Source organism: Rana temporaria, chromosome 4 (assembly GCF_905171775.1).
Source record: "Rana temporaria chromosome 4, aRanTem1.1, whole genome shotgun sequence".
NCBI classification, from domain to species: Eukaryota; Metazoa; Chordata; class Amphibia; order Anura; family Ranidae; genus Rana; species Rana temporaria.
This window is the reverse complement of record NC_053492.1, coordinates 182330588-182351885: the sequence shown is the minus strand read 5'-3', so window position 1 is coordinate 182351885 and position 21298 is coordinate 182330588. Positions and strand designations below refer to the sequence as shown.

Sequence of the window (21298 nt, the reverse complement as noted above, 5' to 3'; positions counted from 1 at the left end):
TTTTTTTTCAAAATCTTAAAAAATGTCAATGTTTTCAAATGCCTCTGAACATCCATCCTTGCTTTCCAAAAAAAGCTTCTAAACTCAAATGCCTAGAAACAATGTACTGATAAGATAAAGTTCAGGGGCAGCTGGAAAAAATGCCCAACGGCTCCTAAAAGTCCATTTACCAGCAGCAGTGTACATGAGGCTTTATTGAATCATCTGCTGTTTATGAAGAACCTGGAATAATCAGACTACACATATTCCAACAGTTATGAAGCAATAAAAACATTTTACTGCTGTTAAATTCTGTTGCAACTTTTGGCACGACAATCCTTAACCCTTTCATGCCTATGCCTATGTATGACATTTGGTGTTTACAAGTTAAAATCCATATTTTTGGCTAGAAAATTACTTAGAACCCCCAAACATTATATATATATTTTTAGCAGAGAATCTAGAGAATAAAATGGCGATTGTTGCAATATTTTATGTCATACGGTATTTGTGCGGCGGTGTTTTAAACACAACTTTTTGGGAAAAATTTACTTTCATGAATTTTAAAAAAATGAAAAAGTAAAATTAGCCCAATTTTTTTGCATAATGTGAAAGATGATGTTATGCCGAGTAAATAGATACCAAGCATGACACGCTTTATAATTGCACGCACTCGTGGAATGGCGACAAACTACGGTAACTAAAAATCTCCATAGGCGACGCTTTAAACTTTTTTTACGGTTACCAGGTTAGAGTTACAGAGTAGGCCTAGTGCTATAATTATTGCTCTCGCTCTTACGATCGCGGCGATACCTCACATGTGTTATTTGAACACCGTTTTCATATGCGGGCGCGACTTCCGTATGCGCTTTCTTTGCTGCGCAAGCTCGCGGGGAGGGGGGCGCTTTAAAAAAATTTTTTTTTTGTTTTCTTATTTATTTTTATTTTTTTTCTAATATTACATTTTTTTTTTTTTACATTTTGATCACTTTTATTGCTGTCACAAGGAATGTAAACATCCCTTGTGACAGCAATAGGTCGTGACAGGTACTCTTTATGGAGGGATCGGGGTCTAAAAGACCTCCGAGCCCTCCTTTGCACTTCAAAGTATTCAGATCGCCGAAAACGGCAATTCTGAATACTGTGTACTTTTTTAAATCCGGCGCCATTGGCAGCCGAGAAACCCGGAAGTGACGTCATGACGCCGCTTCCGTGGTTTCAATGCGCACACTGAATCAAAGCCGTTTACGGCTTTGTTTCAGAGCGCGCCGAGACGCTGGAGGCGCCGGATCGTGGATCGGGTCTCCCGGTGGGACGGGAGGCCCGGTCAGAGCGGCGAGAGGCGGCGGGAGGGGGGGGATGTCCCCTCCCGCTCCTCCGGCATAACAACCGAGCGGCTTTTAGCCGCATCGGTTGTTATGTTTGGAAAGCCGATCGCCCGCTCTAAACAACGGTACCGGGATGATGCCTGCGGCTGCAGGCATCATCCCGGTACAACCCCTGAAAGCCGAGGACGCATATATGCGTACGCTCGGCGTGAAAGGGTTAACATATAAATGATACACCTTACAATGGCTACAAATCGACTAACTTAAAACCTGTATTTCAAACAAAAAGGTGTTACATTTGTATTTTAAGAATATTTTAACACACCCACAGGATGTTTTCAGGTGACTAAACACCTAGACAAAAAAAAAAAAAGCAAAAGCAAGCACTCAAAGGCTAATTCTTCATATTTAGGGTGCAACACGTAAAATAGTGACAAGCTACCAGCCCCCCCCCCCCCCCCCCCACAGCGTGCAGGGGTGTAGAAGCTGTCAGATTTGAGAACAGCAAGGCTGTGCGGGATGAATGAATAAACTACAAGTCCCGTTGTCCCCATTGCAGAGGGACTTGTAGGTTCACAATGGAACACAAGTGATTACCACACTCACAGTCCATTGACATTTCTTCTACCTCTCTAACTGAATGTCCTTGGCTCAGTACAGGCAGAGAGCTGGGCGAGGAGTCCGCAGAAACCTGGACTTGCACCCGTTACCCACTAATCATGCTTGCAATGTTCAGCAGGCTCATTTGCAAAAAATAATAAATGCACTTTTTTTTGCAAAGATATATGCATTTATTATTTGTTTGCAAAAGGTGGACTTGGCCTTTTAAGTGGTTTTAAAAAAGGTTTTTACTTCAAAGTAGTCAGAAAAGCAAGTCCTGCTAGATGACTCCGGGCTGGCTGGCCCCTTATGTAGGTATAGTTATGTAAAACATTAAAAGCAAGTATGGTTTAAATATCCAGTAATATACTGTCTCACCCTGCTCTGCACATGCTCCATTGCTCTCCAATTTTTAGGCACAGTCAAATTTGAAGAGGCAGATCAGTTGACAGCGGAATTAAACCCTCCTAACCTTTAAGCCAAGGAAGCTGCCATTTTGGCTTCTGTTTGATCTTCAACTGCCACAGTGCTGGATTAACTTCAGTACCCACCAGCCTGCCCAATGATGGATCGAATCTAAGCTGGTCCCTGCTGAACAAGCCAAGAATCCATCAATTCATCTATGGTCAGCTTAAAGTGGTTGTAAACCCTTGTTTACAACTTAATGTTACAGGTAAACCTATATTAACCTCTTCCCGCCCGCACGGCGGGTTTTTACGGCCACAATGTGGCTCTGAATTGCCAGGAGGCCGTCTATATACGGCCTCCAGGCCACTGGGGGGCGCGCGAGCGGTGCACGCCCGCCGCGTCAGTCAGGTGCTGATGCGCGTGCCTGACGGCCACGATGTCCGCCAGGCACCCGCGATCGGCGGTCACGGAGACAGGGACATGGAGCTCTGTTTGTAAACACAGAGCTTCACGTCCTGTCAGGGAGAGGAGACTGATGGTGTGTCCCTTGTATATAGGGACAACCATCGGTCACCTCCCCCAGTCACCCCCTCCGCCCCCCCCCAACGTAAGAATCACTAATTAGGGAATACATTAACCCCTTCCTCGCCCCCTAGTGTTAACCCCTTCCCTGCAAGACACATTTATACAGTAATCAGTGCATATTTATATCATTGTTCGCTGTATAAAAGTGAATGGTCCCAAAAATGTGTCAAAAGTGTCCTCTGCGAAATCGCAGTCCTGACAAAAATCGCAGATGGCAGCCATTACTAGAAAAAAAAGGTCATAATTCTATCCCCTATTTTGTAGACGCTATAACGTTTGCGCAAACCAATTACTATACTCTTATTGCGATTTTTATTTTTACCAAAAATATGTAGAAGAATACGTATCGGACTAAACTGAGAATTTTTTTTTTATTGGATATTTATTATAGCAAAAAGTAAAAAAAAAGGTGTTTTTTTCCATAATTGTCGCACTTTGTTTATAGCGCAAAAAATAAAAACCACAGAGGTGATCAAATACCACCAAAAGAAAGCTCTATTTGTGGGGAAAAAAAAGAACGTCAATTTTGTTTTGGAGCCACGTCGCACGACCGCACAATTGTCATTCAAAGCATGACAGTGCTGAAAGCTGAAATTTCACCTAGGCAGGAAGGGGGTATATGTGTCTAGTAAGCAAGTGGTTAAGGCTCACCTGTAGCTAGGGTTGTCCCGATACCACTTTTTTACAAGTACCGATACTTTTTTTTTTTAATGTAATGTGACAGTGGGAGTATTTTTTTTTTTTTTTTACAGCGATATATATTTTTTTTTTTAGGGGGGGGAGTGGATTGTCAGTGTGTTTTTTTTTTTTTTTACATTTTATTTGTATATATATATTTTTTTTTAATTATTGCAATTTTTTTTTTTTTAATCGGCCCTATTGGGGGTCTTTGGAGAGACAGACCTCTGACATCTCCCTTTTAAAAAGAGAGAAAGGGACTAAGGACACCGATTCCCCAGACCCTTTCTCTGCAGCCTCAGCTGAAATGAATGGAGGGAAGCTCCTCTCCATTCATAAACTGAAGCATCGTAAACACAGGTTACGATGCTCAGTTATATGAATGGACAGAGTCAGTGATTACTGACTCTGTTCATTCTAAAAAGGTGGGAGCCGGGTTTAGCGGCTCCTACCTCCGCTCTCCATCCTGACAGATTGAGGGGGGAGAGCGGGGGGGGGGAGGAGACGGGCACGGAGCGGGGGGGGGGGGGAGGAGAAGCGACGGGCACGGAGCGGGGGGGGGGGGAGGAGAGGAGATGGGCACGGAGCGGGGGGGGAGGAGAGGAGACGGGCACGGAGCGGGGGGGGAGGAGAGGAGACGGGCACGGAGCGCGGGGGGGAGGAGAGGAGACGGGCACGGAGCGGAGAGGAGACGGGCACGGAGCGGGGGGGGGGGAGGAGAGGAGACGGGCACGGAGCGGGGAGAGGAGACGGGCACGGAGCGGGGGGGTAGACGGGCACGGAGCGGGGGGGTAGAGGAGACGGGCACGGAGCTGGGGGGGATTAGGAGACGGGCACGGAGCTGGGGGGGGGGGAAGAGGAGACGGGCACGGAGCTGGGGGGGGGGGAAGAGGAGACGGCACGGAGCGGGGGGGGAAGAGGAGACGGGCACCGAGCGGGGGGGGGGGAAGAGGAGACGGGCACCGAGCGGGGGGGGGGGGAAGAGGAGACGGGCACCGAGCGGGGGGGGGGAAGAGGAGACGGGCACCGAGCGGGGGGGGGGAAGAGGAGACGGGCACCGAGCGGGGGGGGGGGAAGAGGAGACGGGCACCGAGCGGGGGGGGGGAAGAGGAGACGGGCACCGAGCGGGGGGGAAGAGGAGACGGGCACCGAGCGGGGGGGGAAGAGGAGACGGGCACCGAGCGGGGGGGGAAGAGGAGACGGGCACCGAGCGGGGGGGGAAGAGGAGACGGGCACGGAGCGGTGGGGAAGAGGAGACGGGCACGGAGCGGGGGGGGGGGAAGAGGAGACGGGCACGGAGCGGGGGGGGAAGAGGAGAGGAGACGGGCACGGAGCGGGGGGGAAGAGGAGACGGGCACGGAGCGGTGGGGAAGAGGAGACGGGCACGGAGCGGGGGGGAAGAGGAGAGACGGGCACGGAGCGGGGGGGGGGGGGGGAGAGGAGACGGGCACGGAGCGGGGGGGAAGAGGAGAGGAGACGGGCACGGAGCGGGGGGGGGGGGGGGAGAGGAGACGGGCACGGAGCGGGGGGGGGGGAGGAGAGGAGACGGGCACGGAGCGGGGGGGGGAGGAGAGGAGACGGGCACGGAGCGGGGGGGGTAGAGGAGACGGGCACGGAGCGGGGGGGGGAGGAGAGGAGACGGGCACGGAGCTGGGGGGGGGGGAGAGGAGACGGGCACGGAGCTGGGGGGGGGGGGGAGAGGAGACGGGCACGGAGCTGGGGGGGGGGGGAAGAGGAGACGGGCACGGAGCGGGGGGGGGGGGAAGAGGAGACGGGCACGGAGCGGGGGGGGGAAGAGGAGACGGGCACGGAGCGGGGGGGGAAGAGGAGACGGGCACGGAGCGGGGGGGGAAGAGGAGACGGGCACGGAGCGGGGGGGGAAGAGGAGACGGGCACGGAGCGGGGGGGGGGGGAAGAGGAGATGGGCACGGAGCGGGGGGGGGGGGGAAGAGGAGATGGGCACGGAGCGGGGGGGAAGAGGAGACGGGCACGGAGCGGGGGGGAAGAGGAGACGGGCACGGAGCGGGGGGGGGGGAGAGGAGACGGGCACGGAGCGGGGGGGAGAGGAGACGGGCACGGAGCGGGGGGGGAGACGGGCACGGAGCGGGGGGGGAGAGGAGACGGCACGGAGCGGGGGGGGGGGAGAGGAGACGGGCACGGAGCGGGGGGGGGGGAGAGGAGACGGGCACGGAGCGGGGGGGGGAGAGGAGACGGGCACGAAGCGGGGGGGGAGAGGAGACTGGCATGGGGGAAAGATGGGATCGGAGCACGGGGGAAAGACAGCACGGGGGGAGAAGACTTGTATCGGGTGAGGCATCGGAGCATTTCCCTTGAGTACAAGTACTCGGGGAAATGCTTGGTATCGGTACCGATATCGATACTAGTATTGGTACATCCCTACCTGTAGCTAACAAGGATATCTCCTAAACCTGCACGGTTAAGGAGATATCCCTGTATTTGCATGTGCCAACGTCACGCGGCACATGCGCACTTAAGCCAACTGAAGCAAATTTGCTTCAGTTGTACTGTGCCGTTATCGCATGCATGCATGGGAGTGACGTCATCAAGGCTCCGGCCAATCACAGAGCCGCGAGACCCAGAAGTCACTCCGGGACAACATGTCGGTGGCCAGAGGGGGGAGGGAGAGACGTGAACCGCTGCGGGGGCTTCGATCGGAGGTAAGTAAAACATAATCAGCTATGCATACAGCCGATTATGCCTTTGTCTTGCAGGATTTTTTTTTTTTTTCTTTTCTTTTCATTTTTGAATGGAGGGTTTACTTCCTCTTTAAAGCTCTTATCATTTTGGATGAACAATTGTAATTAGCTGGGAAAAATCAAACACTTTGCTGACTTTTCCTTCAATAGCAACTGGATGGTAGCAACTTTCAAAACCACAAGTTTCAGATCAAAAGTGGACAAATTCAATCAGAATCTGGTTTAATCTGCTGCATTCACACCTAAGAGTACAGTACATGTGCCAATAAAACCACTAAAACGCACAACACACCTGTGGCGCCATTATTTCTTAATAGCGCCCCATAACTGCGGGTAGCAATTATGCATTTTTCAAACACAAAAAGTGTCACCAAACGTGCTTGGCTTAGTGTAGGACAAGCAGCCTATTGAAGTCAATGGACTGTTGTTCCAAAATCACAGACGCAAAAATCGCTGCGGTCATCAGGTGCAGCTGAAGAGCCATCAGAATATCTAAAGGAGTAAGGGAACACAGAAAGGGAACACAGAAAGGGATCAGAAGGGTTAGGCAGAAGCTATGTTTTTTGTGTACTTACAACCAATCTTGTAGAATTGACCTAATGCTGCCACGGATATATCAACTATTGTATGCACTGATCAAAAGCTACCCGTTCTGGTGACAATCAGCAATCTAATGTCCAATTTAAAATGCACGTTTGCTACAGAAATAAAATAATGCTTTTATCATATTGGACAGAATACAGGAACACAGAGAGAACAATATATACGAGAACACGACACAATCAGAAATCCGCACACATTCCTAAATGACTCTAGACTGACTAATGACTAGTCTACTCATAAATAAGTAAACGGTTAAAGATTACATCCACACAGGGGACCTCATGCTAAAGCCACTGCCTTAAGCCTACTAAATATAAACAAGTGCAGAGACAACCCTCTCCCTTGTGTATCAGAAGTTGTCATAAGACCTTTTATGAGTGTAATATCCACATTTCAATTCCAGCAATGACTGGATGTGACAGCGATGACCTGTGTTTACTGCAGTCATATCCACTTGCTCTTTTGGCTCTTCCACTACTACACCATATGCGCACAGTCATAATCCTATTGTGTGTCACTCATTATAGTGCTTAAAGTCTATTTGGAGAATGAGTCCGCAGCAGACGCGTATGTAGCTGGCAACAGATTAGCTATATGGTAAAAATAGAAGAGACAACAAAAAATGCTAATTGTCACAAAAAAAAAAAAAAAAAAAAGAAGAGGGGGGGGGGGGGGGCAGCAGCATTATTTAGAATATATGGACACAGTCAGTAACCAAACAGTCTTATCTTTGCCAATTATAATAAAATTAACCATCAGTTTTCTGATCTAGTATGTAGGGGATCTATCAAAGCCAAGGGCACCAAGAAAAAGAATAAAAATGAACAGGCATGACATGGTAGTCGCACATGACACCATGCTTTAAACACACAGCTACCTTTCTTAAATTTCAGTATAGACATCCTCGCTTTTCTAATGTGGCATTTACATTCTCAAAGGGAAACTTTGGTCTACAGCAAAACTCATTAAAATGTATTGGAGAAGTAGGGCTAAAGCGCTTTTGGCTGTACTTCTCCTGTATGTCACAGGAGTGCATATCGTAGAGATCCCCATGTTAATGTCGGGATCCACCCAGATACTCAAACGGCAGCTGGCTCAGGCTCTCAGCCAACCGCCTTTGCCTCCTCCACAGTCCAGCGCTCCAGTGAGCATTGGATGGGCAGAGCAGAGAGCAGGTGACTGACAATAAGCAGTCTTTGATCGCTCGGTTCTTGGTCTTCCAGGTGACGGGGGACAGATGCAGTATCACATCCACACCTAGGTGAATATTTACGGTTTGTTTTTTCAAACCCCATACTTCTCTTTTAAAATAAACCTGACCTGTCTATAACGTACACTTGTGCAGGCACCACAACAGTGCTGGTCTATAAATGTATTCCTGTGTCCTTGTAAAGCCCACTTACACATTTACCTATAGGTAAGCCTACAAGAAGGCCGTTTAGGAAATATTTACATACCATGCAGCCAGTGACGTCACTGACACGCATGCGCGGCAGCGACGTCATCGCGATTTCAGCCAGTCACAGAGCCGGATTCCGCAAACCCAGAACCAAGATGGGAGCCTGTTGCAGCTCTGATATCTCGGCACGGGAGGGCTGTTTTAAGGCAAGTTTAACATAATGTGCTAGTTTATTTTTATTGACACTTTTCCTCCAGGTGAATGGGTAGGGGTACCCCATACTCATTCACATAGGGTGGGGGGCCGGTATCTGGAGGCCCCTTATTAAAGCCCCCCCCCCCACAGACCCCGACAACAAACGGCCTATGTTGAGGGCATGTGGCCTGGTACGGTTCAGGAGGGGGAGGGGCGCTCATTCCTTTTCCCGACCAGCCAGGCTGTGTGCTCGGATAAGGGTCTGGTATGGATTTTTTTTCGGCGTAGGGGTTCCCCTTAAAATCCATACCAAACCCAAGGGCCTGGTATGCTCTTGGAGGGGGAACCCATGCCGTTTTTTTATTTAAATTTTGGCGTGGAGTTCCCCCTCAAGATTCATACCAAACACAGTGCCTGCTATTGGCGGGGATCAAAGTCGGATCCCCGTTCATTGAAAGTCGGACGTATATCGGCTTCAAGTCGCAGGGCAAAGTCAGATCCAAAGTAGTACTAGTGTTGTGTCGCACCAGTGTGAACCCGGCCTCAAGTGCTGCGTAAATTGATGGCGCTATACATGTACTTGTAATAAATAAAAAATTCAATAAAAAAAAAACCAACAGGACAAAAAAGAGAGGGTAAATCACAGGGACACAGACAGCAATAAAAACTGACCTACGTGATCCAATCCTTCTCCACTCTGTCCAAAATTGAAAAATAAAAAAAATTACCCTTTAGTTGCACTTTAAATGAAGCATCACCTATGACATTTTAATAAAGATTCTAAAAAAAAATAAAAAATATTTTGGAACATTTTCTTCCCAGTGACCATGCAAATGTCTACAAGCCCTAAGGCTAGCCTCACACAAGTTTTGCGTGGGCACGGCAGTCCATTCATTAATAGGGGCTGCTATGCCTCCTGAAAATGCAGGGAAAACATCCCTGCTTCATTTAAAAAAAAAAAAAAAAAAAAAAGGCTGCCACAAAAGTAGTGCAGTTCCCAGTGCGGAAAGCCACGCTGCAATTTCCAGTGCATGGGGGCACAGTTAGGATTAATGGCACCCCCACGCATCTCCTCAGAGCGTTTTTTTGTTAGGGTGTTTGTGGCTGAAGGAACAGGTGTGGTCCCGCAGTGGCAATGACCCCGCACAGGTGGGAACCTAAGCTAAAGCCACTAGAATCACTTCCACATACTTACATCTTATTACAGTCCTATTCAGCTCAATAGTGGCAGCGGCTGGGGACCCTCTGACCCTAATCTGCACTGGCTGGAAACAAAGGAGCCATCTGGAGTTTAACAAACCTCTGACGGAGTACCTGGAAACAGTCTCCGTACAAATACACATCGAATTTCATTTTGTTCAAAAAGGTTTTGCTTTCCCCTGAACATGAATGGGTTAAGCATGTTATTTATTACAAGATTTGAATTTCCAGTCCAGAAGTCTGTGTAGATGCCATAACACAGAGCCAAATTATCTGTGGCCAAAAACTGGAAATGTAATAAAATAAATTCTACTTCCACAAGAATTTAATGGGGGCAGGATCACTGACATAAGCAACAGATCACATGCTATTAACCCATGGATACGTTTTTAAAACGGCTCTTCAAAATATATGCATTTGTTAATCCAATCTGTCTAAAAGACCCTGCAGGTCTCCTCTGGGCTCCACTGAATACCGTGAATATCGTACATGTTACACAATTCAAGCAAGTAATATATGTGGAGATCTTCACAAAGCTAGTTAGTTTACTAAACTTCAACATCATTCAAAAGTAACAGGAGTTATACTACAAATACATGGAACGTGTTGCGGAAATGAATACACAATTTTACATTTCCTTTTAGGGCCCTATCACACGGGCGGATCAGTAATGATCCGCCTCCGTGTGTCCGCTTTGCTCAGCGGGGATCCTCAGTAAAATACCCGCTGAGCCAACGGCTGACAGGGCGGTCTCCGCACACTGTGCAGGGACCGCCCTGTCTTTCCTCCGCTCTCCCCTATGGGGGGGGGGGGATATCGGATGAACACGGACCGTATGTCCGTGTTCACCCGATCCTACAGACAGAAGAAAAATAGGATTATCTTCCGTCCGAAAAATCGGATCCGCTGACACCCGCAATCACCTAGGGACCAATGTATGTCCCGTTTTCATCCGCAACGGATGGATGAAAATGCGGACATACAGTCCGCACATGTGATAGGGGCCTTAGGCTGGGTTCACACTACTACACTACTTTCATCCTACTTTGCTCTGTGTTCAATGTTTCCCTATGAGAGCGTCTTGTAGCGTCCTACACAAGTCGGTCCGACTTTGAAAATGCTCCCTGTACTACATTGATCCTACTTCAGGCCCATTGAATATCATTGAAGTCGGACCAAAGTAGTATCCTGTTCATGAAAGTAGGATGGATGTAGGACCAATGTAGCAGAGCAAAGTAGGATGAAAGTAGTGTAGTAGTGTGAACCCAGCCTTAAAGCGGGGGTTCACCCTTAGAGGGCACTTTTCCCCCTTAGATTCCTGCTCGTTATTACTAGGGGAATCGGCTATTTATTTAAAAATATGTGCAGTACTTACCCGTTTACGAGACGCATCCTCTCCGTCGCTTCCGGGTATGGGCTTCGGGAATGGGCGTTCCTTCTTGATTGACAGGTTTCCGAGAGGCTTCCGACGGTCGCATCCATCGCGTCACGATTTTCCGAAAGAAGCCGAACGTCGGTGCGCAGGCGCAGTATAGAGCCGCACCGACGTTCGGCTTCTTTCGGCTACGAGTGACGCGATGGATGCGACCGTCGGAAGCCTCTCGGAAGAATGTCAATCAAGAAGGAACGCCCGCTCCCGAAGACCCATACCCGGAAGCGACGGAAGAAGATGCAGCTCGAAAACGGGTAAGTACTGCACCTATTTTAATACAAATAGCCGATTCCCCTAGACCGAACGAGCAGGAATCTAGGGGAAGAAAAAAAAAATTTTTAGAAATGGGTGAACTCCCGCTTTAAGCAGGATAATGCATGTGGGGAGGAGTATTGATTTGTTCAGCAGGATATTTATAATGATATTTATAATGGGGGGGGGGGGGGATTTTAAAAGGGCACAACTTACACGCTGTGGCCCACAGACGACAGGCTCAACACCGCCTGACACTCCTTAGCAGGGAGCCAGATTAGAAGACCCAATGGGATGTACACCATTTAAAAGGAAAAGGATGGCCATATAGAATTTAAGACTACATCTGGGAGATTTATATTGAGAGCTGATATCGATTTTTTTTTTTTAACCAAAAACATGTAGCAGAATACATATTGGCCTAAATGTATGAAGATTTTTTTTTGTCTATTGGAATTTTTCGATTTTTTAGCAGAAAGTAAAAAAAACCTTTTTTTTCAAAATTGTTGACTTTTTTTGTTTATAGAAAAAAAAAAAAAAAAATTAAACCGCAGTGGTGATCAAATACCACAAAAATAAACCTCTATTTGCGGGAAATAAAATGATATAAAATATCATTCAGGTACAGCACTGCTTGACCGCGCAATTATCAGTTAAAGTAATGTGCTGCATCAAAAAAATGGCCTGGTCATTAACAGGGGGCAAATTATTTGGGAGGTCAAGTTATTATTCAAAGCAAACTTGCGTAAGGGTAGATCATTCATTAACATTTACTTCCTGGAATCCATCTGCCCTTAGCTCAGGCGTGCAGACAGGAGGGTGTGGTTAGCTGGGAACACCCCCCCCGCCCCCCGAAAACTCCTAGGGTGTATGCCATTATTTGCCTAGACCTGTAAACCAGGAAGTAACTATAGAAGTGTAAAAAATAAATAAAATAAAATAATAATATTATTATTATTATTATTATTATTATACAGTTTACGCAGAGATTTACAATATAAAAGGAAGACAAAAACAATAGGAGTAAGAGTCGGTTCACACAGCAGCGACACGACTTCGGGGGCGACTCTGCAAGTCGTCCTGAAGACGACTATAGAGGCGATTTGCAAAACGACTTCTGTATAGAAGTCAATGCAAGTCGCCCTGAGCCGACCCCAAAGTCTTACAGGAACCTTTTTCTAAGTCGGAGTGACTTGCGTCGCTCCTATTAGAACGGTTCCATTAAATTGAATAGGACGCGACACGTCAGGCGGCTGAGCCGCCTGTCGTGTCGCCCCAGTGTGAACCGGGTCTAAGAGGGCCCTACTCAGAAGATATACTTTCCAATTTACTAATGCTAGCAGCATAAGGATTACAAATACTCAATATTGATTGAAAGACTGAAGTTCCACATTAAAGTGGACCAGCTGGGCAAAAATGAGGTAGGATTTAAAGCAGGGGTCTCAAAGTACTGGCCCGCGGGCCATTTGTGGCCCGCGGACCGGTTTTAAATGGCCCGCAGGCAGGGCGGGTGCCGCGGAAGTGTAGATCGATATGCATGAAGAGTAGCGCAGGAAGCGTCTGTCATAAGTTGACTTGTCTCTCATGTCACACTGCTACTCCCCGGCGGCCCCTCCTCTCTTCTCGTCCATCCCCATTTGCTTGTGACATCATCTGGGATGGACGAGAAGAGAGGGGGGGGGGCTGCCGGGAGTAGCAGTGTGACATGAGAGACAAGTGAACTTATGACAGACGCTTCCTGCGCTACTCTGCCTTTGAAGAAAACAACAAGTAAATGCTGACCTGTGCCCTGGTGTGCTCTCATGTGCCCTCATGTGCCCCGGTGTGCTCTCATGTGCCCCGATGTGCTCTCATGTGCCCCGATGTGCTCTCATGTGCCCCATGTACCATCATGTGCTGGGCTCTGTACATCAGGGTACCCTGATGTGCCCTCATGTGCTGGGCTCTGTACATCAGGGTACCCTGATGTGCCCTCATGTGCTGGGCTCTGTACATCAGGGTACCCTGTACCCTGATGTGCCATGTTGTGCTGTGCCCTGATGTGCTCTCATGTGCCCCATGTTCCCTGATTGTGCCCTGATTGTGCCCTGGTGTGCTCGTATGTGCCCTGATATGCCCAATGTGCTCTGATTGTGCCCTGGGGCACATGAGAGCACATCAGGGAACATGGGGCACACCAGGGCACAGGACATGGCACACCAGGGCACAGGACATGGCACACCAGGGCACAGGACATGGCACATCAGGGCACAGGACATGGCACATCAGGGCACAGGACATGGCACATCAGGGCACAGGACATGGCACATCAGGGCACAGGACATGGCACATCAGGGCACAGGACATGGCACATCAGGGCACAGGACATGGCACATCAGGGCACAGGACATGGCACATCAGGGCACAGGACATGGCACATCAGGGCACAGGACATGGCACATCAGGGCACAGGACATGGCACATCAGGGCACAGGACATGGCACATCAGGGCACAGGACATGGCACATCAGGGCACAGGACATGGCACATCAGGGCACAGGACATGGCACATCAGGGCACAGGACATGGCACAACAGGGCACATGGCACATCAGGGTACAGGGCACATGGCACATCAGGGTACAGGGCACATGGCACATCAGGGTACAGGGCACATGGCACATCAGGGTACAGGGCACATGGCACATCAGGGTACAGGGCACATGGCACATCAGGGTACAGGGCACATGGCACATCAGGGTACAGGGCACATGGCACATCAGGGTACAGGGCACATGGCACAGCACATCAGGGTACAAAGCCCAGCACATCAGGGCACATCAGGGTACAGGGCACATGAAACAGCACATCAGGGTACAAAGCCCAGCACATCAGGGTACCCTGATGTGCTGGGCTTTGTACCCTGATGTGCTGTTTCATGTGCCCTGTACCCTGATGTGCCATGTGCCCTGTCCTGATGTGCTGTGCCCTGTCCTGTACCCTGATGTGCCATGTGCCCTATGTTCCCTGGTGTGCCCCATGTTCCCTGATATGCTCTCATGTGCCCCATGTGCTGGGCTTTGTACCCCGATGTGCGCTGTGCACTCATGTGTGCTGTGCCCTGTGCCCTGATGTGCTGTACCCTGATGGTGAGTGGTCAGTGTGTAGTGGTCAGTGTGCAGTGTAGTGGTCAGGGTTAATAATGTGTTCGCTGACACCAGTACTGTTTTTGAAGTTTGAAAGTTTGCATGCGGCCCCCCATGGGATATGGAAACTTGTCTTGTGGCCCTCAGGTAATTTGAGTTTGAGACCCCTGATTTAAAGTGTCAATTAAGAACTGTAGGATGCAAGTTATTTGGATACAGAAAGTTAGGTATCTATTGATGTCAGTAAAATGCATTCTACACCAACCTGGAAAACATTTCTCCATCAAACTGAGAAGGTGGTTTCATAAAGACTCCACTACCCTGCATACTCGGCTACAGGAAAACCACCAATTACACCAGCGATTGAAAAGGAAACCTTTGTACAGCGATATACAGTACATTGGAAGTGTTGTGTACGGAAATAAAGTCACCAGGTATACCAGTCAGCAGAGGATACATTTCAGACTATTCACAGCTGATTATACATCACAAGAGAAAAATCCAGGATATAAGCATCCCATTACAGGAACCAGAAAATAATTGTGACGTCTCATGGAACCCCCTGCTAATACCCAATGCATTGGGAAGAACAGCAAATGTACAGACAGCTAAAAACATCATTGGTGTTATGCCGTGGGCCCCAGAACTATCCAGACCCCTTCAAATGGGAAATCCATCAGCTGCAGCTGGAGGAACCTCTAGCAACCTCTGGAGGTACCCTGGTTAAGTATGGCAAGTCTACACCAAGTAGCATACATGTATGACAGAGGTAGGTTCCAGCACCAATGAGACTCAAGAACATTGCTGAAAGGCCCAGTGTTCTTTCATCTGTGCTTCAGAGTCCAACTCCAGGCACATATACAAGACGCACATCATTGAAGCTCTGCAATCTTTAGGCTTCATTTCCATGGACGTTTTTACAGCCACTTTTTTTTTAGCTTTTTTTACAGCTTAAAAACGCCTGTCTTTTTTTTATATATACATTTTATTTTTTTTGAGCTGGAGCTCAAAAACGCAGTGGCATTGGTTTTTAGCATTTTTGCGCGTTTGAGCGTTTAACGTCTGGCGTTTTTACAGCTATAAGGCTCCATGCACACTGAAGCTGATAAACTGTAGTTTATTGGCGTTTTGGCTTTTTTTTTTAAAGCCCATAAACTGAACTCTATGTTAGCCTATGTGCCCATGCACACCTGGGCGTTTTTTAGTGTTAATGAGCTTTGGAGTTTATTGGCTTTTTTCTGAACGCCCAAAATTTGCGTTCAAAGTGCCGTTTTTTGGCAGGAAAAAACCCTGAAAAATGCAGAAAAACGCTAAAAAAGCTTAAAAACTCTCAAAAACGCCAGTGCCAGCGTTTTTTAATCCATTGAAAAAAAAAAGTAAAAAGCTACACTGAAAAATGCTGATTAAAGCTATTGCAAAAAACGCTAAAAAAAGGCTCCCTGCAAAGCTACTGGCATTTTTTTTCATAGCTTTTATCAGCTTCAGTGTGCATGGAGCCGAAGGCTGGAGCTTCAGAACGTACTGGTCCTGGGGGTTTTTTTTGCAGCTTAAAAACGGCTCAGCCATCTACAGCTCAAAAACGTCATAGTGGGCATGAGGCCATAGACTAACATAAAGAGCTGTTTTTAAGCTGCAAAAAAAGCTCAGAAAAGTGGCTGTAAAAACGTCCAAAAACGTCCATGGAAATGAAGCCTTAATACTTCATTCAATGTTAGCAGTACCTGAATTTGATCATGGGTCTCATGTACTCCTTGTACAGCAGGGCTGGAGTGAGAGAGGAAGAAGCAATACAAGCAGCCAATCAGCTCATGTTGTGACATGAGATATACGAATAGGAGGAGGAAGCGTGACAAGGATAAGCTCATCACTGTGCTGCTGTTCCTCTCACAGACAGCTGGGTCTGGTCCATGTCCTCAGAGAAGTGGCCACCAGATTGATCACATAAAATAGTGTGTGGGATTTCTCTGGGTTGAAGCTGACTTATGTCTGGGGTTCTGCTTTAAGGCTACTTTCATCCTAGGTGCTTTACAGTCACTAAAGCACTAAAAATAGCGCCTGCAAAGCGTTGCGGGATGTTAAAAAAAAGTCCTAAAAGCAGCAGTTTATACACCACTACTAAAGCACTGAAATAAATGGGCAGCGCCACCTAAGTGCTTTTAACCCTTTATTCAGCCACTAGCGGGGTTAAAAGTGCCCCGCTAGCAGCTGAAAAGCGCCTCTTTACTCCAGACACCCCCGTGCCGTGGTGTGAAAGTGCCCTAGCACGTAGGCAGCAGCAGGTACCTTCTTTAGAGCAGAATTGTTACACCGTGTGACACTACACACGTGCAGGAAATGCTGAGGCTCCAATTCATACACAAAGTAAGTCCCCTGTGCAGTGACCTATGGCTCTGGGGATCAATAACATGACATGACATGTTCCTGCTGGAATGCTGAGCCAAAGCAAACACTGCCAGAGACACAAGTACCAACCACGCTTCTAGATTCCCCACTGGGCACAACACCCACTTCACCAATCAACATTTACATTGCCCTGCATTAAAGAGACCCTGTCTCCAGACCAATTGTTTCAACAATAACTTTCCAGTGCATTTGACATAGTTGTGCAAGTTATGTGTCTGTAAATCCCTCCCAAGTGTAGACTAGGAATGAGCTCTGGCGTGTTCGCACAGTCCACGTGCAGGGCCGCCAGGAAGTCTGCACTGCTCACAGGCAGGGGGACGTGGCTGCAGAGATCGGGAAATGTCTCACTGCCTGTGATTAGCGCAGCGCCGACTTCCTGGCGGCTCTGCACATGGACTGTGCGAACACACCGGAGCTCATCCCTAGTATAAACATCCACAAGTCCTGAGACTGCTGCTGGGAACTGCCATCTCGCATGTGATGTCAGCAGCCCCAGGAGACTGACAGTCGTCACTCAATGACACTACAGTAGGGTAGTGGGATTAATTCACCTTTAACAAAATAAAAAAAAAACAACCTTAATTTCGTAGACCAAAAGTAAAGGGGGGACGTGGACAAAATGCGATGGGAGGGGGGACGTGTACAAAATGCGATGGGAGGGGGGGGGACGTGGACAAAATGCGACGGGGGGGGGGGACGTGGACAAAATGCGACGAGGGGGGGGGACGTGGACAAAATGCGATGGGAGGGGGGACGTGTACAAAATGCGATGGGAGGGGGGGGGGACGTGGACAAAATGCGACGAGGGGGGGGGGGACGTGGACAAAATGCGATGGGAGGGGGGACGTGGACAAAATGCGATGGGAGGGGGGGGGACGTGGACAAAATGCGACGAGGGGGGGGGACGTGGACAAAATGCGACGAGGGGGGGGGACGTGGACAAAATGCGATGGGAGGGGGGACGTGTACAAAATGCGATGGGAGGGGGGGGGGACGTGGACAAAATGCGACGAGGGGGGGGGACGTGGACAAAATGCGATGGGAGGGGGGACGTGTACAAAATGCGATGGGAGGGGGGGGGACGTGGACAAAATGCGACGAGGGGGGGGGACGTGGACAAAATGCGACGAGGGGGGGGGACGTGGACAAAATGCGATGGGAGGGGGGACGTGTACAAAATGCGATGGGAGGGGGGGGGGGACGTGGACAAAATGCGACGAGGGGGGGGACGTGGACAAAATGCGATGGGAGGGGGGACGTGTACAAAATGCGATGGGAGGGGGGGGGACGTGGACAAAATGCGACGAGGGGGGGGGACGTGGACAAAATGCGACGAGGGGGGGGGGACGTGGACAAAATGCGATGGGAGGGGGGACGTGTACAAAATGCGATGGGAGGGGGGGGGGGACGTGGACAAAATGCGACGAGGGGGGGGGACGTGGACAAAATGCGATGGGAGGGGGGGACGTGTACAAAATGCGATGGGAGGGGGGGGGGACGTGGACAAAATGCGACGAGGGGGGGGGACGTGGACAAAATGCGACGAGGGGGGGGGACGTGGACAAAATGCGATGGGAGGGGGGGACGTGTACAAAATGCGATGGGAGGGGGGGGGACGTGGACAAAATGCGACGAGGGGGGGGGACGTGGACAAAATGCGACGAGGGGGGGGGACGTGGACAAAATGCGACGAGGGGGGGGGACGTGGACAAAATGCGACGAGGGGGGGACGTGGACAAAATGCGACGAGGGGGGGGGACGTGGACAAAATGCGACGAGGGGGGGACGTGGACAAAATGCGACGAGGGGGGGGGACGTGGACAAAATGCGACGGGGGGGGGGACGTGGACAAAATGCGACGAGGGGGGGGGGACGTGGACAAAATGCGATGAGGGGGGGGGGACGTGGACAAAATGCGATGAGGGGGGGGGGACGTGGACAAAATGCGACGAGGGGGGGGGCGTGGACAAAATGCGACGAGGGGGGGGGACGTGGACAAAATGCGATGAGGGGGGGGGGACGTGGACAAAATGCGATGAGGGGGGGACGTGGACAAAATGCGATGGGAGGGGGGGGGGACGTGGACAAAATGCGATGGGAGGGGGGGGGACGTGGACAAAATGCGATGGGAGGGGGGGGGGGACGTGGACAAAATGCGATGGGAGGGGGGACGTGGACAAAATGCGATGGGAGGGGGGGACGTGGACAAAATGCGATGGGAGGGGGGGACGTGGACAAAATGCGATGGGAGGGGGGGACGTGGACAAAATGCGACGAGGGGGGGGAAAGGGACAAAATGCGACGAGGGGGGGACGTGGACAAAATGCGACGAGGGGGGGGGACGTGGACAAAATGCGACGAGGGGGGGGGGACGTGGACAAAATGCGACGAGGGGGGGGGGACGTGGACAAAATGCGACGAGGGGGGGGACGTGGACAAAATGCGACGAGGGGGGGGACGTGGACAAAATGCAACAGGGGGGGGACGTGGACAAAATGCAACGAGGGGGGGGGACGTGGACATAATGCAACGAGGGGGGGACGTGGACAGAATGCAACGAGGGGGGGGACGTGGACAAAATGCAAAGAGGGGGGGGACGTGGACAAAATGCAACGAGGGGGGGGGGACGTGGACAAAATGCAACGAGGGGGGGGACGTGGACAAAATGTGATAGGGGAGGGGTGTACACAAACTTTAGTGGAGGGATGAAACGTGGATGAAATATGGAGGGGGAGGGCAAAATTTAGAGGAGGGTTTGAGGGGGAACGTGGATAAAATGTGACAAGGGGGGGGACGTGGACAAAATGTGACAGGGGGACGTGGACAAAATGTGACAGGGGGGGGGGGGACGTGGACAAAATGTGACAGGGGGGGGGGACGTGGACAAAATGTGACAGGGGGGGGGGGGGGGACACAAAATTTAGAGGAGCGGGGAAGTTTGAGGGGAACGTGGATAAAATATGGGCTTTGGAGAAATAAGAGGACTTGTTAGACACAATAAGTGGGGGGGGGGGTGAGATGATGACAGGGAGTAGTAGGCCCCGGTAGTAGTGTCACAGACACAGGAAGAGCCATGATTTCCGTGCTCTGGTGTCACTCATCCCCTCATATGACATGTGTGGAAAGTGCAGAGAAAAGTTGTATCATGTCCTCCCTCCCCCACCCCCGGCTCCCTCTCCTCCTCTCCACATCACACACACTCCAAAGTTACAGTGAGCGGCAGCTGAGATTGCGGCCTACACAGCTCCCCGGGCTTTCCTGGCACAGTGGCCCGGATCGATGGAGACAGAGGAGGGACAACACAGCTCACTACCTACCAACTGCTCCCAGACCCAGCGAACCAGGAAACAGTCCCTCCAGGAATCCATCGCCGGCTGGCGGCTCAGTGTGCCCGCTCTCTCATGGCCCCGCCGGGCAGGAGAAGGTGGTAGAGTTTGGCGGTGACTCTCGCGCTGCGAGTCCGGCCCCAGCCGTCAGTCCCCTCCGCGATGCGCGCTCCCGCCAGCAGCATAGGACAGCGGGGGGCGCGCACTAGAAAGCGACAGACGGGCTAGCCTCGCCTGGACCACGCCCAGCAACTTCTACGTCAGCAGAATGGGTGACATCGTACAGAAGGCTGCGCGGGGTCACGGGAGCAGGATGAGTTCCTGGTGTGGGGCTGAGGGTAGGAATACGAGGTGCACGAACTTCCAGCTCACTAGAGCTCTTGTAGTAATGTCCTGTACTACATTCACACACATGTCTGTGCCATTTGGCTCGTTTAAAGCTCACCTCCAGGGAGAGGAATACGCCACCTTGTGGTGGCTCTGCAACAGGTAATTCACACCTATGCAGTTTTAGTGCTTTTTGCAGGATTGCACTACAGTCCATTTAACATGGTTTCCTATGTAGTGCAAATCTGCAAAAAGCACAACAAATGCATAGGTGTGAATCCAGCCTCAGGCTTACCTGTAGGTATTAGAAAATATCTCCTAAACCTGCACGGTTTAGGAGATATTTATCATATACGCTTGCGCCGAAGTCATCTGCGCATGCGCACTGAAGAAACAACTCGATCGTGCTGTTCCTAAAGGGCCGGTGCCGCGAGCGGCGGCTTCCCGCTTGAATGCCCATGAGTCACGTCATCCCGGCTCCGGCCAATCACAGCGTCGGATCCCATAACTGCGGGAGACATGTCGCCAGTCACAGTGGTGTATGGGGACCACTGCAACAGCTTCAATCTAAGGTAAGTGTTTCATAATGAGCTAGTATGCAATGCACACTAGCTCATTATGCCTTTGTCCTGCAGGTGTTTCTCTCTAGGACCTGGTAAAGTCCCTTTACTTTCCCATCCTCCGCTCCTGCAGGTTCCTCTGCACTGCTAGACCGGTCCCCACAGCCCCCTCTTCTCCCCTA

The 21298-nt window shown here is 50.3% G+C and overlaps 1 protein-coding gene across 5 annotated transcripts in view; it reads right to left on the bottom strand.

Annotated features, from left to right (window-relative positions):
- The window catches only part of ATP11B (ATPase phospholipid transporting 11B (putative)), a 187072-nt gene extending 166641 nt beyond the window's left edge, over window positions 1-20431 (bottom strand). For 2 of the 5 annotated variants that reach the window (XM_040349439.1, XM_040349438.1), the window contains exon 1: window positions 20221-20430. In XM_040349439.1, the coding sequence (XP_040205373.1) occupies window positions 20221-20271 (51 nt within the window). In that variant the 5' untranslated portion in view covers window positions 20272-20430. Of the gene's footprint in view, window positions 1-20220 lie in introns of all 5 variants that reach the window. The other 3 variants (XM_040349442.1, XM_040349440.1, XM_040349441.1) reach the window with 3 other exon arrangements.
- Between the last annotated feature and the right edge of the window lie 867 nt (window positions 20432-21298).